This window comes from Pygocentrus nattereri, chromosome 1 (assembly GCF_015220715.1).
Source record: "Pygocentrus nattereri isolate fPygNat1 chromosome 1, fPygNat1.pri, whole genome shotgun sequence".
NCBI classification, from domain to species: domain Eukaryota; kingdom Metazoa; phylum Chordata; class Actinopteri; order Characiformes; family Serrasalmidae; genus Pygocentrus; species Pygocentrus nattereri.
Window position 1 is genome coordinate 8,414,115 of NC_051211.1, and position 27,457 is coordinate 8,441,571.

At 39.6% G+C, this 27,457-nt stretch overlaps 1 protein-coding gene across 3 annotated transcripts in view; it reads left to right on the top strand.

The window, feature by feature from the left end:
* The window catches only part of adgrl1a (adhesion G protein-coupled receptor L1a), a 277,619-nt gene that overhangs the window by 114,401 nt on the left and 135,761 nt on the right, over positions 1-27,457 (top strand). For all 3 annotated transcript variants that reach the window (XM_017700538.2, XM_037541153.1, XM_017700539.2), the window contains exon 2: positions 724-872. In XM_017700538.2, coding sequence (XP_017556027.1) covers positions 803-872 — 70 coding nt within the window. In that variant the 5' untranslated portion in view covers positions 724-802. The remainder of the gene's footprint in view (positions 1-723; positions 873-27,457) is intronic.

Below are 27,457 nucleotides of genomic sequence, written 5' to 3' on the forward strand. Positions count from 1 at the left end.
AGTGTGAACAACAGAGAAAAACTACACAGTGAAGGGGCTCCAGGCCTGGCGTTTGAAAACACTGAATTAAAGGTCTCGCATCATTCTCAGCTTCTGTTGAGGCTTGCAGGTGAATTATTGACAAAGCACAGCAAATTAAAGACATCATGCTAGTGCAGTCACTGCCTGATTCAGTCCTTAACACAGCAGCGACTAATACAGCGTGATGTCACTTGAAACAGCAAATATGGAATATAATCAACAAATGCTGTCCTTAAGCGTATGTATTTTTCTGCCAATACAAAAATGTGATTAATTACAATGGAAACACATAACTAAGATAATAAACGTGCCTTTGTCTTACCCAAGAACAAAAACACAGTGATATTTGACAGTTAACAGACATAAGATGTTTGTCACAGTTTAATGGACATTTGTCTGCTATTGTGTTCTGTCTCAGTGCTTGTACAGTCTATAATATAGCCATCATATTAAATAAAACAACAATGAAAAGCTGCTCAACATTAAAGATTCCTCTGTAGCCTCGCTCCACAGTTCTTTGAAGTGTTTTTGCAATCTTTTATTCTCTTAAATAGAGAATGGATACCTATGCTACATCATTTTTTGCGACATTTCAGTTTTCTTGCTGGAATTTAGTTCGACAACCTGGCTAATGACCACCCAACCTTTTTCCTCTCTCTCTCTCTCTCTCTCTCTCTCTGTCTCTCTCGGTCTCTCTCTCAGGTTCAGAGGGTGTGTAAGGGGAGCAGTGTGTCCCTCCCTCTGAAGCGCCTGGCTCTTCTCTCCCCTGCTGTACCCCACCATGGCTCTGTCTCTCTGGCTGCTCTGTACCTGTGTGATCACCCTCAGCAACATCACCCCCTCTGCACAAGGTAGGAACTGCACCGTGCTTCCATATACATACAGGGCTGGCCTGCTTTCCGATTCCTGAAAAGAGGCAATCTTGCATCCTACTAACCTACCTACCCAGAGAGAGTGAGGCCAGTTGGGCCAATTGACTGCTGGCCACGGATGGCTGTAGCATCACCGGGGATTTAACTTGCAATCTCCTGATGATATGGCCAGCACTTAGACTCTTTAGTTGTGTTAGCTACCTAGCATGTAAAATGCTATTGCAACTCCATATCTCCAAGTGTTCAAATCAATTAGTCCACTCCATTTTCAAAGCTTGTGTGAATTGGAAATCATATCACGTTTTACTTCCATACTGTATTTCTGAGTGAGACGCAGTAGTAGTAGTAATAGGCATGGTCTCTGAGCAAGCTGGTTTGTCACTTGATGATGGCGATGGTAGAAGGCAGGATTACAACATGATGTTATTTGTTATTTTTCTCCTCTTGCTTGTACACAGTGCCTTAATCACAAATCAGGAAACATTTTAGAGTCAGGCAAAAATATGTTATGAAGGAAGATTTATGAGAAAATAAGTGAATATAAACACATCAAAGAGAGAAGTCTCTTGAAGCACAACTGAAAAAAAAAACGGAGCCTATGCTTTTTCCAGGTAACAATGTAAATATATTGGCATGGCCTTTTTAGGTGCTTTAGATAAGGACCTGCTGGGGGAACTTGAAGCTCCGTTCATTTTTCTGCAGTCTGCTGCAGGATTAATCAGATTGAAAATAAGGATATTCTGCTTTGTCTTTATATTTGGCTACTGGAGCCAAAGTGCTGACATCGATGAAGTGAAATCAACAAGCCAAAAAGTGCAGAACAAACTGACAAACAGTAAAAAAGTATGTGATTTTAATGAGCCCATATAGCTTAATTTAGCTTGGACCATTGAAAAGTAGCCATGAGTAAACACTTGCAAAGTAAACACTTGCTAGCATTAAAGATTGGCTTTTTAGATAGTTTATGTTATCTAGATTAGGTAAGCTAATATGCGATAAGCTATCTTTGTTTTGCTCACCTCATTGATGTTGGGTCCACTGGTAAGCTAACCGTAGCTTAGCTCCCTAGCGCCAGTTAGCATAAGTTAGTTAACTAGTACCAGTTAGCTTAAATTAGCTGCCCAGCCCTAGGCCGACTGGCTCAATTCCATGTGTGTGAGTCTTTTAGAGGTTAGTCTGTTCCACTTTTAAACTTGCCATGTGCCACACGTCCTTCAGCGATTGAGCTCTTGTGCTGCTGTATGTCTGACGCAGACACAGAGTGGAAGAGGGCAGAGTAAGAAATGGAACTGGCGGTTGGTTAGTCTCCCTTCGTTTGCGGGACATGGTAGAGGGAACCCGCGCATGTACCGAAGCCAAATGGCACCATATGCGTTGTCTTCCCTAAATGCACTACGGTCCATCAAGGCAGTGTTTATGTGGACGTGCGCTGTGCTCGTGTGTGTGTGGCAGCTGGTGTGAGCGTGGCAGCAGGAGAGCTGGTGGCTTTAGGCGGATGGGGGAGTTAGTTAGGCCTGAGGAGGTGGGGGGTCAGAGGAGGTCACCCAGCCAGTGGCCTACCACACGGACACTAACACACCATCTGCTGTGGCTCTACATGGAGCCTGAGCCAGAGAGAGAAAGAGAGAGTACAGATTAGTGTATCAGAGAGGAAAAAATGAGAATTTGAGTGTGTGTGTGTGTGGGGGGGCGCACAAAAATCTGCACAGAAAAAAAAGGTTTAATCCGTGTAAAGGATGGTTTCTGCCAAACAGGACATTGTAGACAATAACTTTTCATGAAATTCTTATTGTACTTATTGTACAGACAAAGATGGAAAAACCAGTGCAGATTCAAACATGTTTAATATGAATACAATTAACTGCATAACTAACCATGTTGTTCATTTTGTAATGTAATTATTTACATTTAAATCATGTAATTACATTAAAATACACATGTCATAGATCAAATGTATAGCACAGTGACAGTAATGACTCTAGACTTGTGAGGGTTAATGGGCAAAGTGAATGTGAAGCTGGCAGCGTTATAGTGTTTGCTTGTCCAGGTGTGCTTGGTGGCTGTTTTCGGCCCTAGGTTTAATTTGCTGGAGCATGCTGTCCTAAATTGATGTGCCGTAGTCACTGTTCCATTGAACACGTTTGGCTCTTGGCACTAAGCTGCTTCATCAAACGTGTGTGTGTGTGTGTGTGTGTGTGTGTGTGTGTGTGTATGTGTGTGTGTGTGTGTGTGTGTGTAAGAGTGTCAGTTTTTTACAGTGTCCTGCATTTGGAGTGGTATTAATAATGCATTAATATTCAATTAATCAATCAATGTTCTGCTGCTTGCACAGGCGATCTGCAGAATTAAAGAAGCGTCACTTGAGCCTCGGGGTTCATCGATTGGATTGTGCAGGCAATATAGTGTGAAGTGTATTGGGGAGACAGCCGGGCACATTTTGTTTTTTGCTAAAAATGTTTGAGAAAGATTAATATTTAGGAACTGTGGTTGGACAAGAAGGCCTGGCTTGCAATCAACTCATCAGACCATGTCTTCATGGGTCTCACACTGTTGTCAGAAAGTTGGGAGCATGTAATTGTCTAAAACATCTTTGTTTGATGCTGCATTACATTATCCTTCACTGGAACTAAGGGGTGTGAACCCTAAAAAACAGCCCCAGCCCATTATCCCTCCTCAACTAAACTTTACTGCTGACACTATGTATTCTTGCAGCATTTTTTTGGCATCCACCAAACCCAGATTCATCAATCAGACTGCCAGATAGAGAATCGTGATTCATGCTTTACACCACTCCAGTCAACACTTGGCATTATACATAATGATCTTAGGCTTGTGTGCAGTTGTCTTGTCATGAAAACCCATTTCATAAAATGTGCGATGCGCAGTTCTCATGCTGATGTTGCTTCCAGAGGTTTGTAAATCTGTAGAGAGGGAAGGAAGGATGGGTGATTTTTACACGCTGCATGCTTCAGCATTCAGTAGTTTGTGTGGTCTATCTATTCATCGCTGAGCTGTTAGTGCTTTAACATAGCACTGCCAGTTGACTGAAGCAGATCTACCAGGGCAGAAATTTCACAAACTTGTGACAAAGCTGAGATCCTATAACAGAGACACATATAAAGTTACTGAGCTCTTCAGTACAGACACATTCAACTGTCAGTGTCTGTCACGTGATACATGGTACTTGATTTTAAACACTTGTTAACAATTGGTGTGGCTGAAATGAGTGAACTCTTTTACTAAGAGAGGTGTCCATGTACTTTGGGCCATATAGTATAAATGTGGATGCTGATAGAGTGAGGTCTGCTAGCTCCGTCTAGTGTGTAACTTTCACTTCTAATGTTAGTAGCACTTGTGGTCAAATGATGATTGGTTGAGGAATAGTTAGTGTGTATCAGTATTTTAGTAAGTAAGGAGTGGTTAAGGGTTGTTTTAGGTGGTGATGTGGGAATTGCAGCCTGATGCTAACATGTTCTGTATTTATATAGTCTATAAGCTGATATAGTCTATATTGTCATGAACATATAATTGGACTAGATACAGCTGGGCAGTAAAAGTACAGACATTTAGCCTTTTAACGCAGTGTCAACTAAACATTCTGCTATTCCAGAGTACAATAAATACACAATCAGTTTATATCAGAAATATCAGTCAGTCTTGAGAAATGTCTATGAATGATCTTGATCTGTCTGATGGCTATGTTTTCTTTAAGCACATCTTTAATTTTAAAATTACCTTTCGTTAGGTAACAGCTGTCATGCATATAAAGCCCTATTAGAGCTAAATTAGTTTTACCTGGTGAGGTGCTGTAATTTGAGTGTTTACTAGTTAGATCCATGATTTTAATCAATTCCTTGTTTCTGCTAAGTGATAATTCCTCCTGTAATTCTCAGAACTTGGAGCTCCCTCAGTAATAGTAGTCCTATTCGAATCCACATCACAGTACTGTAATAACAGAACCTGGTGACCAAAATGGTGCTAATGACGCTACTAGGCGCTAATAGGCTTACAGCGAAATGAAGCTTGATTTTACCCAATTCCTGAATCCTCAGGTTTATGACAAGGCTACTGAAATCCACAACAATGCAGCGTATGCTATGATTACGCAACATCATTTGACTGAAAAGGCAACCCGCTGTTGAAGCCAGTGGCTTGATTGCGTAGAACTTCATCATATTTTAGCACTTCTCATCACTGGTTTTTATACTACTCATGCCAGCTCTACATAAACAAGGGTGTTTGAACTGGTAAATGGTAAGGCGTACATTTCACATATTGTTTACCTTGTTTTTCTTTTTTTACTAAATTCATCCGAGCATATTTCAACGTAAAGCTTTACTCTCAATGTTATTCATGGAGCCTCTTAACCTCTTGGCTATCTAAGCGAGCCAAGTCAAACAAAAATGCAGTCTTACAAAGCTTATGTTTAGTATGCTTCATATATTTTACTTCATAAATGTGCAGTTTGCAACTTCACACATGTAAGTTACGTGCATACTGATATATTTGCGTGGATAAATACAAATTAATTGTCTTGCAACAGCCATACATTGTGTGTTGTTTCAGGAAAATGGGAATTGTCGCAGGAAAATACAGTATTAGTGTATTAGTGTTTGTTATGTGTTATGTGTGAGAGATGAGTCGGTGAGATTTGTAAAGCTATAATCACTGCTAACCCAAAGACCTTGTAGCATCATCTTGCATTAGCCTACATGCTCCGGTAATGCTTTGCTTTAGCAGTGCTGATATCATCGGCCACTCTGACTCTCATCTCTAGCTGTGGTTCACACTAATAGCCACAACAGGGTTCCTGGTGTGATGGATGTTAATCAAGAGTCAAGAGGAACTTTACTGGAAGTCCATCCAAATTCAAGTTTATGTTGGAAAAAAACTAGTATCACAATGATTACTTAACAAAGTTGATCAGTGACACCAAAGATGGAAGAAAATTGATGCATCAACATCATTTTTACATTTGTGTTAATATAAATGTAGTTGTATAATACAATGAAAATTGTAGACCAATGCTGATAGCAATTATTCATGTACATACAGTGTCATGAAAAATATCTCCTGATTTCTTCTATTTTAGCCTTTGCACATCTAATTGTTTCAGATCTACAAAGAAAATGTAATACAAGTCAAAGACAAAATGAGGAAACACAAAACGCAGTTTTATATGATCATTTAATTTGTTAAAGGAAAAAGGGTACCCAGCACCAGCTGGCTCTGTGTGTAAAGCTAATTGCCCCCTTTAGTTACTCAATCAATTAATTAACCATATTTGAATCGTTAAAAATGTGATCTATAAAACTAGACACCCAGTCCCTGTTAAATACATACATCATTTAACATCACTTAAATGTGAGTTAGGCGAAAAGGTCTCAACAAGCAGCATGCTATGCCATGATCAAAAGAAATTATGGAAGAGAAACTGAAATATGTCAGGCTTGAAAAAGTTACAAAGACATTTCTAAGGCTCTGGAATTCTAGTCAACCACAGTGAGAGCCATTATCTACAAGTGGAGGAAACGTGGAGAAGTGGCTGGCCAAACACAAGAGCACAGCCATGACTCCATCTTTCTCACAAAAGAACCTTTAAGAAACTGCTGGCCTTGCTCACCACAGATATGCTGAGCATTCATGATTTCACCTTTAGAAAAAAGCGGGCAAAAAATATATCCATAAGATAGAGAATAAGGCTAACCAATCATACTAGCAGTGAAACATGGTGGTGGTAGTGCGATGATGTAGGGATGCTTAGCTTCAAGGCCATGGTAACTTGACATAATTGACGGAGCCATGAATTCTGCTCTGTACAAGATCCTGCAGGAGAATGTTGGGTCATCAGTCCATGATCTGCAGCTCAAGTCAAATGGTTTGTGGAACAAGTCAATGGTTTGAAACACAAGAGCAAGTCTGAATGACTCAAAAGAAATGAAATAAGGGTTTTGGAGTGGCCTAGTCAAAGTCCTGACTTAAACTCTGACTTTAAAAGGGCTTGAAAGCCCTTTCATGTGCTGGAATTCTGCAAAGAAGAATGAGCCAAAATTCCTCCACAGCAATGACTGGTTATAGAAAGTGTTGGTTGCAGTTTGGTTGCAAAGGTGGCACAAGCAGTTCTTGATTTAAAAACTTTTCACACCGGCAAAACATTTTTCCTTTACCTATCTGAGTCTACATTAGGAGTTCAGAAAAATGTAAAATTTATCGATTACATTTCTTAGTCAAATTTAAATGTCTATCCGATGTCTTTCTGGTAGATTGCAATACACTAAAAGGAGCACGGGGGGTGATATGAGATATGTGGTGTGCTGATGAATTGTTCATGTCACAAAAAAGTAAGAAAAATGACCTCACAAGGCATATGAGTAATAATAGTTATAATAGTCATAGTAGTTCTAGCTTTAAATGTCTTAAACTTCGGACCTCGAATCCAGTCTTGGATTCTGTAATCACTGGTAGTTAATAGATCAGTTAGACTAGACTGGCCAATTAGTGAGAAACCTATCAGTGATTACAAGATCTACTGGACACAAGACAGTGTCAGTAATTCTAGGATCACTCTGTATAGGTAAACAGTGAACAAAGTGCTAAGAATGAAGAGTTGAGTAGTAGTACATCATACAAAGCAAATCAGTGCAGCACAATACATTTAAAGCTATGCATAGCGCTGTACAGTAAATACACAATAAGCACAAGTCTCTTGGAGGTTACTTACTAACTTGATACAGCCTAAGAACAAATGTGATGATTTACTCATGCAGCCCTCACAGTGCTAATTGTTAATCGTTCATTAAGCCACATAGCTCCAGTGCAAAAAACAAGAGGCAAAATTTACACAACAAACATGTCTTGGTTGATCAACTACATTTAGGGTAATGTGAAAATGAGATTTTTCAGAAAAAATCTCTCTAAGCTCAAGTTGCTCTCAAGATGTCAAGCCCAGTGTTGGAAAAGAGCAGCGATTACTCCATTATTGTGCAGAGAGAAAGGGCAAAGGAAGCCTCTCCTCCATCTACTGGTTCATTTTTCACAATCATGGTCTAATACCCGTATTGTCTAATTCCTCTATTGTTTCTGCCCAGCCCAAAATTACCATAGGTGCACATCAGCACACAATGCATATTTATCCACATTTCCACCGAAAACATGCACGAGACGGATCCGCAGGCCAGCTCAAGAGCATGGCGCAAATGGAGATACACATGCAGACAGTATGACACCCGCACTCACACAGTTCCCTGTAAACAAGCGGAGGAAGTAGCCCCGGCGGCTGCAGCGTGGCAGGCCGCTGTAGTGGCGTGAAATAGCATTACACTTCTTTAATAGGATGGTAGACGCGCTGCTCAGGGGTGCATGAGGAAGCTTTGACATGGAGGTTTTCTTTGGGGTGTGTGTGTGTGTGTGTGTGTGTGTGTGTGTGTGTGTGTGTGTGTGTGTGTGTGTGTGCGTGCGTGCGTGTGTGTGTGTGTGTGTGTGCGTACATGGATTTGCCAGGCTGAGTTTATGTGTGTGCGTGTGTACATTGGTGTGCGTGTGTGTGTGTGTCTGTCTGGCTTTCTGTGTGTTGAGGAGGTTTGCCTGCCTGTGTGTAAAAGTGTGTGTGCTGTTTATGTGTGCCAGTGTGTGAGTCTGTCTGGCTATGTGGCTATGTCTGGCTGTGTGTGTGTGGGGAGGGGTCTTGCTGTTTGTATGTGTGGGGTGGTCTGACTGATAGCGTGTATGAGTGTAGGGGTCTGTTGGACAGTATGTATGAGTGTGAGGGTCTGTCTGATAGTGTTTATATGTGTGGAGGTCTGTCTGATTGTGTGTGGGGGTTCTGTCTGATTGTGTGTATGAGTGTGGGGGTCTGTCTGACTATGTGTATGAGTGTAGGGGTCTGTCTGATTGTGTGTGTGTGTGTGTGTGTGTGTGTGTGTAAGGGGGGGTCTGTCTGACTGTGTGTGCATGTGCTAGTGTGTGGATCTGGGTATGTGTTTAGATGTGGTCTGTCACGATCATGACATTTTAGCTGATAATTATTTACTATATTATTAATTCATATTCATGATTTAATAGATTTTTATTAACTGTATTGAAAAATGAGCCAAAATTAGTTTGAAAATAAAGTTATTAACCAATATCAAATAATCATTACTCACTGCTGCTCATTAAAGTATTAGAGCTCCGTTCAGAGGTGAGAGCTTTAGTTGTATTTGTGAGATTCAGGTCTCAATAACTGTTTTCTGCTTTCCTTTATTAACATGGTGTCATGATTGGCCCGTCCCAGTCCTGTCCATGTGTTTGTGTTTGTGTTGTGGTCTAGTCCGTGTGTTTTCTGTTTTGATCCCCAGTCCGGCCCCTTGTTTTGTGACTCCGCCCGTGATTGTTCCCACCTGTGTTCCTGCCTGTCCCTCTTTAACCCTGTTTGTATTTAAGCCCTGTGTTTGGCCCTTGTGTTAGCTGGTCTTTGTTTGATTTGTATGTTTGTTGGATGTTTGATTTGTTGGATGCGTTTGATGTCCTGCATGTGTTGTTTGAAGTGTTCTAGTCTGTGTTTCAGTTCATTATGTCTACCCAGTGTTCTCTTCGTGTTGACTTGTTGAACATGGACTGTTATGACCACGACCCTGGATTTGCCCAAAATAAAACTCGCTTATCTCAGCACATGCGTCCGCCTCATCGCTCCACCACATTACACATGTATCTACATCAGTCCGGCAGATGAAACTGCTCCCTGTTCACCCTCCGTTTTGTTGCAACCATATGATTGCAAAAGCTGATTAAGCTCATTATTGTGGTCGGCTGAAATAATTGTCATCAGGCAATTATGTAATATTTGTACAAGGCGTAGCGTGTGCTATTTGTGTGTGAGCGCATGTGTGTGTGTGCGCATTATTTCTGCATGATATGGAGAAAAAAAGGTAGATTGTGATTATATTATTGTGCATTGAGATTTTGATACTCCTCGCAATATGCTACCACATATTATCACTGTTGTTGGAGCAAAACCTCATAGCTCACTTTTGTCGTTTTTCAGTTTTTGGCATGATTCGAAAATACCTGTAAGCATTTACATTCTAGGTAAATTTCACAATAAATGGACCAATGAAATGGCCCAAAATGACTTGGAAAAAAGTCTGGTTCCATTGTCTTACATTAAAAGTAAGGTATGTTTTTTCCTTCTCCTGTAAAGTTACCATTTTGGAGATATGAACTTCCGATAGCAGCGATATGTAGATTGTACAGAGCAGAATGTAACATACTATGACATATTAGCACCTAGCCTACCATATTTGAACTAAGCAGTCACTGATGTAGCAACCAGAACAACAGAAATGGAATACAGTGTTTGGCTGATACAGTATTCTAGCAGCCGATATTGTTCAAGAAATAAAATGTGCAAAAACGCAAGTAGTCAAATGTATGAATTTTGTTAAGTGAAGTATTGCTGTTGTGAGATCAGTGCTGCAAGGCCAAAATCTACTTATTGTGGCCCTAAATGATACCACAGCCCCCACTTGAACTGTTTGACCATTGGTAAACTTTAATGAAGGTCTTAGGTTACTTCATAAAATGTTGAACAAATTGTTTTGTTTCTGAGACAAATGCCTTTAGCACAACATTGAACTGATGGTAGTTTTTGTGTGGAGAAATCCTGGAGAAGAATTCCAGCCAGATTACATTAAGGAAAGTCTGGGGCTGTTTTTTCCCGGCAGTGGGGTCGTTGCACTTGTGCTTGTGCTTAATGGGATCGTGAACTCTGAAGTGTACAAAGACATTTGGTTGCATATTTTGCAGAAGTCTTTAAAGAAACTGCTCAAACAATAACGATCTGAAATAATACTTTGCCTAAAAGAAAATTAAGGTATTATAATGGTCTATTAAAAAAATACCATTTTAGTTTCTCACACAATGAACCTAATACATTTCTACGTATGGCACAAATGTTGGAATATTTATGTTGGAATTCTTTTAGGGCCATTGTGTGATGCATAGAACTAGTATGTGTCTGTGTGTGAATGTGTGTGCGTAGGTTTGTTGGAGAGGGGGGCTGTGTGTGTGTGTGTGTGTGTGTGTGTGTGTGTGTGTATGGGGTGGGGGATTACAGCACCAGGCACTTTCTGACTGCTCCAATCTGTCCTCCTCACATGCACGTTCCTAAACCCCGGCTTTCTGCTCGCTCTTGTGGAAAGGCCTCTAGTCACACACACACACACACACACACACACACACACACACATATCCACATGCACTTTCACCAAGTTTCTCCCTCTTTCTCCTTCTCTCCTCCTCCTCCTCCTCTCGGTCTTTTTTCCTCTTCAGCTTGTTATTTGGGCTGTGAAGGCACAGCTGCTTTGGGCTCTTTTCTGTGCAAGCGCTTTCCTCCCTGAATGTTTGATGATGGCGGGATTTGTTTGGCCTCTGTGGATGCAGCATTGACGGGCTTTCTCAAGCACGGAGGTTCACATTCACATACGCATTCATGCCATTTTAATGCATAAATAAAATCCAGCCATCTTCTGGAGAGGCCTAATCAGGCCCGGGATAGAGTTTGAAGTGTGCCCCGCTGCTTGCTGCTTGAATGCGGGATGCTGTATTGCTTTTTTACTGTCAACTCAGGGTGAATGATAAAAACCCAAATTTGTATCATGATTTTTTTTTTTTTTACTACCTCGACAACAGTAATATGATGTCATGATGCAGCAAATATATAATATATAAACAATATAAATACACTCTAAATTGGTGTGTAAATGTTTTGATAAGTTTATGAGATATTTCTGCTATTTGGACAGTGAGCTCTTTAGAACAACCCATTTTTTCACTAATGTGTATATATATATATATATATATATATATATATATATATATATATATATATAAATATTAATTTTTTTTATTATTGGCATATCAGTTTTTATGTATTTCACATAGTATACATGTTAAAATTGTGTTATAATTTTTGTTGAGTATATGATATTTAAGCTGTCCATATTTCATGTGTAATCTGTAATCTTGTGGGCGGGGCTGGTTGTTGTTTACAGTTTTTGGCCCCTCCCAGCTCTCCCTGCTGTCAGTTGTATCTTTAGTCCATAAAACTTCCTCCAGAGTCTGAATCACTCATCTGCTCTTCATCAGCCCTTTCTGTCTCTCTCTCTTCATCACCCACTCATCTCCCCCCTCCACTGCTTCCCCCTTTCCACCCAGCCCTCCTTATTGATCTCCTCCTTTCATCTATCATTCTCCCACGTCACCTCCACTCCTCTTTCTCCTCAGCCTATCCCATACTGCCTCCCATCCCTGTTTTCTTCTCCTCCCACTTTCTCTCTCTCCTTCCATCCACCTCCTTTTCATCCATCCTGTTATCTCCTTCATCTGTGTCTCTCTTTTCTCTAACCATCCTTCTTTCTCTCTTCTTCTCTTGCTCTCATTCCATTTTTCCTCTGTGTCCCTCTTTTCCTCCTGGCTGCCATCTCACTCTCTCTCTCTCTCTCACAGTCTTTTTTTCTCTTCTCCTTCCCTATATCTCTCACTGTCTCTCTCCCTCTTACCCTTTCTGTTTTCTCTCTCTCTGTTCCCCCCTCTCTTTCCCTCTCTCCTTCTCTCTTTATCCCTTTGCTCATTCTCTCTCCCTCTTTCTCTCCTTCTTTCTTTTTCTCTCTTCCTCTCTTCCTGCTATGTCTTCCTCTCTGTCTCTTTCTCTTTGTCACTCTCCCTTTTCTCTCACTCTTTTTTCTCCATCTCTCTCACTCTCTCTCTTTCTTCCCCTCTAGTTTTCTCTCATGCTCCTCTCTCTCACTTTTTCTCTCAGTTTTTTCTTTCTTTCTTTGCCCTCTCTTTCTCTCACACATCTCTTACCCTCTTTCTATCACTGTTTTTCTCTCCATCTCTCTCTCTCTCTCCCTTTTTCTCTCACTGTTTTCCTCTCCATCTCTCTCTCTCTCCCTCCCTCTCTCTTTCTCTCTGTCTCTTTCTTTCTCTCTCTCTTCAAAGCTCTGTACTGAAAGCTGTAGATCACAGGCAGGCCTATGTGAGTGAAAGGTTAATGGATGGCCTTTGAATATATATTGGGACAGAAGGGGGAGGGGTGATGCTGGGTGGTAGTGGTGGGCTCTTTCAAATAGGCCTTTGAAGATGCACTGTGAGTGTGTGTGTGTGTGTCTGTTTGTCTGTGTGTGTGTGTGAGTGTGTGTGTTGTCTGTGCATTACCGGGTGTTGTGGCTGTGGCTACACTTTCTTCTTTATGTCTGCTGTGTTCAAGGCTGTAATGATCTCTGCTGTATAGATGTACCTCTGTGTGTGTGTGTGTGTGTGTGTGTGTGTGTGGTACCAGGTGTTATGTGTCTGCTTTTTTCATTGCATTTGAACCAGAAGGCTGAGATGATGTCCTTTGATGTATGCATGTATCTGTGGAAAGTGTGGGGCAGTGGCAGAGTGGAGATTAACCCTGTGAGCGCGACACAAAATGTGGCTATTTCTGCCATTTAGTCTGCTCTTCACCGTTTTAATGATTTCCTAATGCTGTTATTGCATTTTGAATTCAGTTCAGTCCAAAAATATTTGTACATTGTAGTCCTTGTCACAAAGCATACTTACAGAGCTCTGGGTTCAAGCCCTATGTGAGCAAGCCAAGGAGGGCCTCAGGCCCCAAAAAGGGAACCCGTCATCCTCTAGTTTACATCACAAAACAAATTCATAACAGAGCAAGAGCAATATGAACACAGAAAGAAGTATTAACTGATAGATTTTGGATAAAGAAAAGAAATGAGCCTGTCACTGGACAGAGATATTTAGATTGACAAGCGAATACCGATAACCGTTGATATGACCACTATTAGAGGCTTATCAGTGACAGTGAAAAATAAGTGTATTTATTTATTTGCTTACCAAAGAGCACGATCCAGCAATGACAAAATATCAGTTGTATTCAGTTGTGTCACAGACTACCTTTTTAAACAAGAAAGTACATGAATGGAGATGTAATCCACACAGTGGTTGTGCTTTATCATTACTCTGATTAAATCAATAATCAGATAATATTAATAAGAATAATCAGTAATGAGTGCTAACTGATCTGAGCTGCATTCTGAATGAACTCATGCAGTCACTCTAAAATACCTCAGTGCACCCAACAATAAATAAAGCCTTATGCATCTTTTATTCAGTGATAGAAAACATACAATAAAACATATTGCCTTTGACTTTCATGCTGGCTGATGACATTCTTAAGTAGAATTAGGCTGGTCAGCTAGCAAACAGACTCCATCATTAATATCACAGGCTTGAATTAAAATTCTGTAAAGTAACTGTAAACTAACAGAATAAGAATCTAAAGAATACACATACACTACACACTCCAAATGTCCATGTTTCAGTCAGAAGATTTAAAGATTCTACAACATCCTTTATTGCATTCTGCATCCTTTATTGAGTATGATAATGGATTGAGTCCCAAATGACTATTTCCTAGCTATATTTTGCACTGTTGTGGTGCAGGATCTAGTATTTAAATTCCCACACAGTGCACTATGTAGGGACCAGGGAGCAGTTTGATATTCAGCCCCACCACAAGAACAGGGGCATCTCTGGATATTTGCTAAATAAGACTTGGTGTGGTATTTTGGTGACCAAAAAGTGCTTATAAAATAAAAGGTTTAGATTGAACAGTGCTGTGTAATCATATGTTCATTATTATTTGTCAAAAAGTTAAAAGTGATGGGCAACCAAATGTTCTGATTCAGCGGTCCATGGTTGCTTGGCAACTATACTGCACTCTAAAGGAACTACATTTCTTGGCGGAATACATGTTTTAGTCAATTGTTACTAATAATATTATAATTAATAAAATTATTTTCAGATAAATTGTGAATTACACAATCTTTTGCAGCTGTTTTCTAAAAGCAATAAGCCCCTTCAGGCCACACACAGCCTCTCATGGCTTACTGCTTTAGTAACACACAGAAAAATGACCGTGCACGCTGTGATGTTTAACTCTGGCAAACGTAAAAATCCACGACAGATTTACAGGGAGACAGACAGACGAGGAAGAATACAGAGAATGAAAAGGAAGAGCAATGAGGTGTTTTAGAGTAAACACAATCAGGAGATGCTTTAGAACGTCAGTTTTGCTACATTATAACTCTTAAAATAGATGGTTCTTGAGGAGATCTTTTGGGTAAGAAAATGGTTCTATGTAAAACCATGAACACGTGCAGAACCCTTGGCATGATTACACCTTTTCAAAAAGGTTCTATGAGGACGCATCTACAGCACATTCTCCAGCAACCTGGAGAGCTCTTTCACAATGCAAACCCTTTAATCATGAAAAGGGTTCTTTGAGTCATCATGATTCTATATAGAACTAGTTTCTTTGCTAAAGAACCTTGAAGAACCATTTTTTTAAAGAGTGATATAAACATGTATTTATAAGCAAGCACTACAAATCTTTTCAGCCACTTTCTGGTAGTAAATGCTTGTGCAACATCCATGCAGCTGTTACATGGTTAGTGCACCTGTTACATACTGTTACATACGAAAACAGTCACAATGATTTCTACAAAACAGGAAAACTGGAAAAATAGTACTTATCAGTCATACTCGAACGTCAGATCACAGCAGGTACGTGCACTTACACCAGTTGTTAACAGGGCAGTGACCACATATTTGTTATATACAATGTTTACTAGTTACCTTAAACACAAAACATCAGCATGGTTGGAAAAGCAAAACATGAAATGCTTTCAAATATATCTTTGATGTAAGACTAACACCTGAGAAATTAACTATAGATGCAAAAATAAAAGCAAATTAACAAAAAAACAATCAAAAATGCCTAAAATGCATTCAGAAGCCGTCTGCTTAAGACTGCACAAAGTACCGGTCACTTTCCCAGAATGCATTACACATAACAGCTAATTAGGGATGCAATGATTGTGAGCTCATGTAGATTTTTTTCATGTATATATCTGCCAATGCAGATACATAAACATTTATATAGGGCAGAACTTGTCACTACATGCATTAGTATTACAAAGAAACATAACATGTATTTGTATAGAGTTACAGATGCAGTAAAACCAACAAAATGCAGATATTTTAGCACAGCAATGCTGTGGCAACTCAACATTCTACTCTTCTGTTGTACAATAAATACATCATTTTGAAATACTAGTCAAATCTAAACTTCTGTATGATGCTGAAATTTTTAAGTGAATATCTACCAATGCTGATATGACTGCTATATCATCGTGCATCTCTAGTAATTGACCTGTATTGATCTATATCTGCCAGAATGCATCTTTTTTGCAGCGCTGTGCTGTATTTAAGGAATATAGAAGGTTATTACAGTGCTTCCACTGTAAATCTATTTTTAACACTGTACTTAACACACACGCATAGAGTTATTTAATCATACACGGAGTAATAGAGTCATTACTGTCATTTTGCTATACTACTTTAATGTAGTTGTATAATTAATTAGAGTTGTGTAATGAGTTACAGCTGCATTCAGTTTACAGTCTGTATCAACAGATACAGGCCTGCATGTGATTTGTTTTGATGACAAAAACATAATCATAAACATTCTTTTCTTAAAGCAAGACTGCAAACACAAACATAGCTTTACATCAAGTGTGGTGTGGACTGAAGGGTTCCAGTTTCTGCTTTTGCTGAGTTATGGGTGAGAAATGAATACAACTCCAATTCCAAAGAAGTTGGGACGTTGTGTAAAACATAAATAAAAATAGAATACGATGATTTGCAAATCCTTTTCAACCTATATAACAACCTTCGGTGTTGCAAAGTATGCATTCAGGTCAGGCAGCAAAGTTAAAGAATACGCTGTGATGATCTGAGATCACCACACAGTTGTGCTTATTAGTGCTAATACCTTGCATGATGATTAAATCTTAGATACTTGAACAGGATTGTTATGTAATATGCTGAGGAAAAGTTGAAAGACTTGTAGAAAGCCCTTCCCATCAGTATATTTGTCAAAATATACACTAAAATCTCCTGTTATAAGAATCTTTAACCAGAGTTCTACAACCCCAATTCCAATGAAATTGGGACGTTGTGTAAAACATAAATAAAAACAGAATACGATGATTTGCAAATCTTTTCAACCTATATTCAATTGAATACACCACAAAGACAAGATATTTAATGTTCAAATGGATAAACTTTGTTTTTTGCAAATATTCACTCATTTTGAATTTGATTCCTGCAACACGTTCCAAAGAAGTTGGGACAGGGGCGTGTTTACCACTGTTTTACGTCACCTTTCCTCTTAACAACACTCAATAAGTTTCTGGGTGTTGTTGATATATGGCTTTCGCTTTGCATGACTTGCACTTGTAGATGGAGCGACGAACTGAGTTCACTGACACTGGTTTTCTGAAGTGTTCCTGAGCCCATGTGGGAATATCCGTTACAGAATGATGTCGGTTTTTAATGCAGTGCCACCTGAGGGATCGAAGGTCACGGGCATTCAGTGTTGGTTTTCTGCCTTGCTGCTTACTTGCAGAGATTTCTCCAGATTCTCTGAATCTTTTGATGATATTATGGACTGTAGATGATGAAATGCACGTTGAGAAATGTTCTTAAACTGTTGGACTATTTGCTCATGCAGTTGTTCACAAAGTGGTGAATCTCGCCCCATCCTTGCTTGTGAACAACTGAGCCTTTCAGGGATGCTCCCTTTATACCCAATCATGACACTCACCTGTTTCCAGTTAACCTGTTCACCTGTGGAATGTTCCAAACAGGTGTTTTTTGAGCATTCCTCAACTTTCCCAGTCTTTTGTTGCCCCTGTCCCAACTTCTTTGGAACGTGTTGCAGGCATCAAATTCAAAATGAGTGAAAATTTGCAAAAACCCATAAAGTTTATCCGTTTGAACATCTTGAATATCTTGTCTTTGTAGTGTATTCAATTGAATATAGCTTGAATAGGAATTGCAAATCATCGTATTCTGTTTTTATTTATGTTTTACACAACATCCCAACTTCATTGGAATTGGGGTTGTAATATAAATGATGACTTTCATGGATTTTCTATGTTCTCTTAAATTTTGCTATGAATGCTATAGTTTTATAAATAAAAAAGGAAAAAATTCTAATGGAGGCCAGCCAGCTGTCCCTGAAACATCACACATCTTCATGGTAACCATGACCTTGAGAACATTCAGCCTCCACAAGGAGATAAATACATGACCACACACATTTCACCCTCCAGGCAAACTGGGCTGCCTGTGGAGAAGTGGTTGTTGTGTACACAGCATTAAAAACAGTGTTTACTCTACTGATGGGCGGTTTTTCACCATCCGACCACATGCATGTTTGGACAGGTGCGACAATGAAATGTACAATAACCCAGAGTTCCTACAATGTAACAAGTGGTAAGTGACTGACAGCAGTATGAAGCCATGCAAATGCTGCCATGGTGAATGCTGTGACGGTCAAAAGGGACGATTATGAGGGGAGAGCTTTAGCTTTAGATTGTTTATTTAAGGTGGAAAAAGCAGGAGACCGCTCTGTACTCTTTTATTGTTGTTGTATTTTACTGGTTTTTATCTGGAATTCAACAACTAAATGTTTGGACATCCATGATCTCCAAAAAACGACATCCGGTTTATTCCACTGCTATGGTTGACGTGCAGAAGTTGTTGCCCTCACCACTGCACATTATGGAATGCTGGAAGCAGCAGAATTTTCCATCGCAGCTCCATTGAAAACAGTAAAACATCTGGTTTGCTCATTCATCTACCTTAAACATGTGAGCACAGCATTATAGGAACACTCCTATAATTTTATAGTTTTTATTTCATTATTTCATTCTAGAACGTCTATATCAGCAGTCAGCAACATGTGGCTCCAGAGATGCATGCATCTCTTTTACTGCCCTGTTGCAACTCCACAGCAGAATTAGAATTTTAGGTAAAAATAAAAGAATCTTCCTTTGCAGTAAAATAGAGCTCCATTGTTTGTTCAAACACAGTTTAAACAATAAATGTTCTTAAACGCTGGAGTTAATGTATAACTACTATTTGTACCTTTAACTGCTGTTCACACAGCAACACAGACAACAGTCTCACCTAGCAAGTAGCTAACGAAAAGGCAAAGAGAAACACTTAAGGTGATTATCGATAATTTGGATTTGAATGGACTTTTTAGACAAATGGTTTCATAATCACTCCAGCTTGTTTCCTGATATGTTTAATCTTCAGAAGCTGAATTTAGCTTCTCATTCACCAAATTTTTATTTAAATCATCCCATTCCCCATTAAATGGTGCAGCAGTTACATTCTACTTTCTCAGGCACCATTAAAAGTGGAATGGGAAGCTGGTGAATGATAAGCTGATTTTAGCCTCATAAAAATCAAACATTTAGAGATATTATACAATAAAACTGTTCTGCTTTTAAGGAAATGTTTCCTGCTGGAGATACAAGAGAAGCATCTATAGCTGATCTAAAGCTTAAAGCAGAGCAAAGCAACTCTTATTTATGTTTTTAGCTTATATTAGGACATCAACACATACTGAGACATATTTACAACCAAGATGGTAAAATATACATAAAATGTTGTGGCTCCCAAGGTGGCTTGATTTTTGTTGAAAGGACAAAATGGGTTGCGGGCTCTGCGTTCCCCTTTACATAAACTGATGTGCAGCCAGAGACTTCATAAAATAGGATGCTTTATATCTGCTTGTAGGTGGAAACACTATGTAGTATTGCACAAATACAAGAATATTTGCAGCCACAAATGGTCATGAATATTGTTTATATGAAGTAAAAGGCTAGAAACATTGTAAACATATTCAATGTCAGAACATTTAACAGTCAGCTCTGGAGATATGGTCCAGTTTACAGGCTGATCCAGTAATATTCTGAGTTAGGTTATCCATAGACTTCTTGACTGAAAGGTTAAAGATTGTAAATCTGCAGCATATAAAGTAAAACATATGCTGCCGGTTTCCCAGAGGCAGGGTGACCTGATGACTTGGATGAGTTGTAATTATGAAAATGTAATACTTCATGGTTTCCTCCAGGCATCTCTAGCTGAAGTCCTGAATGCTTATAACAGCGTAACATTATACCATATATTATATATATCATATATGTTGTCGCTTTCCAAAATAGTAACTTTACAGGAGAAGACAAAAGCACTCTTACCTTTCAATGTAAGTCAATGTAAAGAGATTTTATTCTAAGTGATTTTAGAGCATTTCTGTTGGTCCATTCATCATGAAATTTTACACAAATTTACAAATTTTAAAGGACAGCTGTTGTGTTGAAATGAAAAATAGAAAAATAAAAATCATCAAAAATGGAGATGTTTTCTTTGGACAAGATTTCTATTATATATAAGTCACATGGAATGGACATAGCTTGGGAACTCCCTCATTTACAGTCTGAAGTTTCACCAGTAGTGGAGAAACATATCAGCATGCAGTTTGCTTCTCTGTTCATCATGTAAATAAAAGAAGCCGTCATGAATGCATGTTTGCAGTCACAAAACAGTAGGTGCAATAGTTTAGAAAGTGCTACTCGGACATATGCGTGATGTGTTTCTAAACTACTTTATGATATAAAAAGTGATGATCAAGGTACATCAAGAACCATTTTGTATTCACATATTGGCACCCACAATCCACCCAGAAAGTTTGTGGGCACTAGTGTGTTTGGACAGGTGCAGGAATGGAATGTCCAATAATCCAGAGGTCCATATATGATGTAAAAATAGTCATTTATATGTAATTAGAAAAATAAGTGACAGCGTCATGTGCTAGTGTACATTAATGCCTGTCAGACAGCTGTTCTGAAAGACATGACCGTTTAGCTGCATTGCTGTAGAAAAGAAAGTTTACAGTTCCAGCGTGGAAGTGGGAGCTTAATTATTCCCAGCTGGGATCAGGCAAAACGGGCAAAGCGAAGTTAGAACAGAGGGAGAACAGGAGGTTGCCCTCTGTCTGTTCTCATTTACAGTGGGGTGCAGTCGCTGCTATTTTAAAATCTCCTCATACTGTCATGTCCCAGTACGGCTGTGCATGCTCGAGGGTCTGTACCGGGCCTGAGCACCACAGCAGCAATGAGAGTATTGATAGTTTTTTTTTTCTTTTTTACATACGTGCATATCAGAATGTTCTAATTTGCATATTACTGAGTGCTCAGCCATTTGTTTTCCTTCTGGGACTGATATTTCAGCCCTGTACTGTATGGAGTACAATGAATAAATCAGTTTGTTTCTTTTCTTTTAGGAGAGTAAAGGCTTTCCAAGTAACATGGTACACTTTGATCACATGCCTTCCTGGTGCAGTGTGTACTTCTTCTTTCATGCACATATCACATAGTGTGGCCAGACTGCCGAAGCCTTTTAAAGTGTGTAGCATTTAAAATTCATACACCACTATAAGAATATCTCAAAACACAATCTGTGGGAAGTTAGAATAGCTTAAAGAAAACCCGTTTAGGTTTGCTTTCTATTTAAAGAATAAAATCTAATTGCTGTAACACGTCAACAGCTGCAACAACTGCAGACTCTTTCACACTGCATTCAGTGGCAGTAAATGACTTCTGTATTTCACTTCTGTATACATTATTGGGATCTGAAGTGCAGTGAACAAAATCTGAACTTCTGTGAAAACCTGTTAGTTGTGCTGAAAAACATTTACATCTGTTCAAAAGGCAACACAGGATATAGTCGAGAAATCCATCGCCCTATGCTGTCACTATTGAAGCATTTACATGACCCTGCCATCATTCACAAACTGTATCATCACTGCGCCAGTTCTGTTACAAGGTGCAGAATGACACTTGTTTCAATTCTGACATGTATTTGCAGCATAAGAAGCCTTTTCGAAAGCCTTAGAAGATGCCTACGTGTATTTGCATAATTGTGTAATTTGTTGCATAATTATATTCCATGGTGTTACATTACTTTTACATTTAATTTATATTCTGTATTGTGAGGCTCGAGTCTGCAGTCCCAATTCTTTTTTCTGTCAAACAGTGGCAAAAGCATGGCAAAAATGACAAGACAAACAATGTTATGTTTAAGTCGGATGATATGGCAAAAAATATGTCATGATAATTAAGGACTGTCATGACTGTTCATGATTTTCGTGATACACAATATACATCACAACATTTTGTTTTGCTTAGCCTTGAGCAGCTCAAAAATGAGCCTTATTTTAAGAATACTGTTAAAAACGTTTTATGCAACATTTCACTTCACTAAATTCATTTAAATGAGGCGAATTATGTTCTCTCTATAATGAAACATGCACATATATATATATATATATATATATATACACACACACACACACACACACACACACACACACTTTTAAACATATGTAAATGTTTTTCAGCACAAGTTCAGATTTTGTTCACTACACTTCAGATCCCTATATATATATATATATATATATATATATATATATATATATATATATATATATATAGAATATAATAAAAAATAAAATATTAATTTAAATATTAAATATAAAAAATTAAATTAAACAGTGTCCTGTGACTTTTGACTCACCCTGTATAGATAGGTGTGCCCCTAGGTGTGAGTGTGTGAGTGACTGTCTGTGTCTGCCCTGCGATGGACTGACGACCTGTCCACGGTGTATCTTGCCTTCCGCCCAATGACTGCTGGGATAGGCTCCAGCACCCCCCGCGACCCTGATGGAGAAGTGGCTTAGAAAAAAATGATATATATGTGTGTGTGTATATATATATATATATATATATGTGTGTGTGTGTGTGTTGAGTGGTGTTCAGTCAGTCACATGCTAATATTTAGACATGTAGATGGGGAATTTAAAAAGGGAACATCATTACATTACTACGATCTGCCCTAAAGCACACTTTCATTCTTTGTACCTCAACCTGTGTTTGTTGTAGTGACATGCCAGACCCGTCATGCACTGCATGGCTGCTTCTTAAGTAACCAATGCTTCCCATTGAAAACAAGTGAGATACATTGCGGTGCGTCAGCCTAAATGCAAACTCTTGATGTGAGTTCACTTTCCACTGTATTTCTACAGGCTATGAGTGACAATTCATTAAACAACATGTAAGAAAAGACCTTTCAAGGCATATCTGCCGTGGTGGACCTGGGAGGGCTCATCCAAAATCATCCTTCGGCTATTACTCTGTACTAGGCTAGAGTATCAGGACCATTGTGATGGCATTGTGCCGTCCAAAAGTCATGCTTATCCGTGAGCATGTGTGGATGTGTGCAGCGCTCCAGGAAAAGTGTAAATGCTCTGCATACATTGAGGTGCATCTTCCTGTAAACAGGCATACTGCACCATATGAAGAAAGCATGATTAAGACTTAAGTATATAAACACTTACACATAGAAAATAAGTGCATGGTGGGAGCGAATTAAAGAGGGTGGGAGTGAGAGAGTGAGAGAGCTTCGGATCAGTGCACAAAGAGGTTAATTAAGTGTCTAATGCAGTGGCAGGGCAGCCGGTTGACACTCATCCTCTCTAACAGGTTTCTGGACGTGGCTCACGGCTCCTACAGACGTGGCCTTATCTCCCTGACAGTAAGCCTCCGATGATGCTCAGATCTCCTCCCTCTCTCTGTCTCTTTCTCTCTTTCTCCTGCTGTCTCTGTCCCTAGATCTCAGACGGTCCTTCTTCAGCTCTCAGTTCAGTTCATTAGGGTGCAATTGAGTATTCATTTAGTGGCATTACAAGAAATGGCACTTTTTAGGGCTGCATAATAAATCAGTAGCTGATATTCAACAATAATTGGAAGGGTTTAAAGCTTTAAAGATTTTTTGTTAAAATTGAAAGAAGCACGATTAGCTAGGTAGCATTGGAGTTGGGTCAGATTTTTTGGACCATGTCATGCTTCCTTAAATACTGATGCCAGACGGAAAAGCTACAAAAGAATGGCTGGTTCGATGTTTAAGTCTCAAATGCAAAATCAGCACTATACTGACAAAGATACGGTGACTCACATACTCTTAGGATACGTCCTTCACTAAGTGGTTCTCAATAGGCTGCATGCACCAACTGTTCTTAAGACGAATTTTCTTCTTAAAACCCACTTACACGGTAGATTCTGACATTTACCATTGTTTTCTTGTTTGGGATTATGTAAACGGTAAAACCAGAATCTACACACACTCAAGAGCACAAAGGTTTGAACAGTTTAAATACAAGAATAGAATCTGACCTAGACTTCTTCTTAGGCTTTCTTTTTTTTCAAATATTTTTATTGGATTTTGACTTTAAAACACTTAACAATGCACAATTAGACTGTTGCAACATCCCCAACAAATTTAACAGATTCTAGCTCAGCATGTAAAAATATAATATTAAAGAAAAAAAAAAAACAAAGAAACAAACAGGGCCTTAATGCTGCAACTGGTGCCAAGCATCAGTAAGATCCTAGTATTAAAATGGATGCTAAATTACATCCGATGGAGTTAATATAAAGCTCCCAAACCTTGTAGAAATGGTCTGTATTAGAATGTAGTTCACAGGTTAAAAACTCCAGTAGTATTAATTCTCTTATTATGCAGTGGTTTGTTCCAGCCATGCAAGCTGATTGGTTGAGAATTGTTTTTCACAAATACTGTATCACTCCACTGAGACAAGACCCCGTTGCTAAGCAACGACTTTGACAGCTGTAGCAGACACTCAAGCCATTTGAACTGTTTTACTTCTTACTTTGCACACAAACAGAAAATGGCCACTTTTAAGATCACATTTGACCGACAACTGACATGGTCAGACTACACTAAATTCCAAACTGTCAAAGAATGAACTGCTGGCTGTGAAGAGGGGGCGGAGCTTGTTACTCTGACATAGCAACAAGCTTTTAAGCTATTAAGGAACTATAATTTGGCGGAAGGAACTGTGAACATTAAAACATATTAAACGACACATTCACGACCAAGTTTATTAATTTCTTACTTTATTTGTTTAACTGTTGTACAGTGCTGGCCAAAAGTATTGACACCCCTGCAATTCTGTCAGATAATGCTCAATTTTTCCCAGAAAATGATTGCAGTCACAAATGCTTTGATATTAAAATGTTCATTTAATTTGTCTTCAATGGAAAACCACAAAAAGAATTGTCAAAAAGCCAAATTGGATATAATTCCACACCAAACATAAAAAAGGGGGTGGACAAAAGTATTGGCACCCTTTGAAAAATCATGTGATGCTTCTCTAATTTGTGTAATTAACAGCACCTGGGGCGGCACGGTGGCGTGGTGGGTAGCGCTGTCGCCTCACAGCAAGGAGGGCCTGGGTTCGATTCCCCGGCCGGGTGACCGGGGTCCTCTCTGTGTGGAGTTTGCATGTTCTCCCCGTGTCTGCGTGGGTTTCCTCCGGGTTCTCCGGTTTCCTCCCACAGTCCAAAGACATGCAGTCAGGCCAATTGGGTGTGCTAAATTGTCCCTAGGTGTGAGTGTGTGAGTGTGTGAGTGTGTGAGTGTGTGAGTGACTGTCTGTGTCTGTGTGTCTGCCCTGCGATGGACTGGCGACCTGTCCAGGGTGTATCCTGCCTTCCGCCCGAAGACTGCTGGGATAGGCTCCAGCTCCCCCCTGCGACCCTGACGGAGAAGCGGCTTAGAAAATGGATGGATGGATGGATGGATGGATGGATGGATGGATGGATGGATGGATGGATGGATGGATGGATAACAGCACCTGTTACTTACCTGTGGCACATAACAGGTGGTGGCAATAACTAAATCACACTTGCAGCCAGTTAAAATGGATTAAAGCTGACTCAACCTCTGTCCTGTGTCCTTGTGTGTACCACATTGAGCATGGAGAAAAGAAAGAAGACCAAGGAACTGTCTGAGGACTTGAGAAGCAAAATTGTGAGGAAGCATGGGCAATCTCAAGGCTACAAGTCCATCTCCAAAGACCTGAATGTTCCTGTGTCTACCGTGCGCAGTGTCATCAAGAAGTTTAAAGCCAATGGCACTGTGGCTAACCTCCCTAGATGTGGACGGGAAAGATTTCAACGAAAGATTGTGCGGATGGTGGATAAAGAACCTCGACTAACATCCAAACAAGTTCAAGCTGCCCTGCAGTCCGAGGGTACAACAGTGTCAACCCGTACTATCCGTCAGCGTCTGAATGAAAAGGGACTCTATGGTAGGATACCCAGGACATAAAAAAGCCAGGCTGGAGTTTGCCAAAACTTACCTGAGAAAGCCAAAAACGTTTTGGAAGAATGTTCTCTGGTCAGATGAGACAAAAGTAGAGCTTTTTGGGAAGGAAAAAAAACGAGGCCTTTAAAGAAAAGAACACGGTCCCTACAGTCAAACACGGTGGAGGTTCCCTGATGTTTTGGGGTTGCTTTGCTGCCTCTGGCACTGGACTGCTTGACCGTGTGCATGGCATTATGAAGTCTGAAGACTACCAGCAAATTTTGCAGCATAATGTAGGGCCCAGTGTGAGAAAGCTGGGTCTCCCTCAGAGGTCATGGGTCTTCCAGCAGGACAATGACCCAAAACACACTTCAAAAAGCACTAGAAAATGGTTTGAGAGAAAGCACTGGAGACTTCTAAAGTGGCCAGCAATGAGTCCAGACCTGAATCCCATAGAACACCTGTGGAGAGATCTCAAAATGGCAGTTTGGAGAAGGCACCCTTCAAATCTCAGGGACCTGGAGCAGTTTGCCAAAGAAGAATGGTCTAAAATTCCAGCAGGGCATTGTAAGAAACTCACTGATGGTTACCAGAAGCGGTTGTTCGCAGTTATTTGCAATCATTTTCTGGAAGAAATTGAGTATTATCTGACAGAATTGCAGGGGTGTCAATACTTTTGGCCAGCACTGTATAAAAGCAATAGAACACTCAAGGTCATGAGTTATCACTGTAACATCACGTCTGTGATGATGTACGGCGACTGAATCACAGCCGTGATATTATTTTGCAATAACACACTCCCTCTTATGTTCTATTGCTTAAATATCTTATGACAACCACTCATAGTTGGAACCTTCTCACTAATCCAAGAGAGTATTCTTCCTTGCTGCAAAGGTAGGTATGCTGTACATCCTTCTTTCATTCAGTGAAGTTACTTTCTTGCTGGGGATACCCAAAATCAAAGATAACAGATCTAAATCAACCTCTGTATCAAAGATGTTCACAATTTCTTGCACTATCTTAGCCCAACATTCCTGTATCTTATAGCATGTCCACAAAACAGTGGGTAAGAGACACTCTCTGAGTTTTAGACAGAGTGGTGAGGCTGAACTGTTGAAAGCATGCCTTCAGTGTGTGATTCAGTACTGAATCTCTTTTGAATGTTTACAATTAGATAAAACTTTGTGGGTTTCCAGATGTTCTTCCAGTCCTTATCACTTATAGCTACACATCCTGCTCTCCCAAACATTCCTAAGCTGGTATTTTCCCAGGGGGTTTTCTCATTCTTAGGACCTTTCTCAAGAGAAAATTTGACAAGAAACTTAAGATATTGGTGAACAAGGCCCATTGAGAACTCTTTCAACACACTCCAAAAATTAGTAGGACACTGTAGGAAGCTATAAATAAGTAAAAAGAGTGCTGTATAAGATTGAGAATTA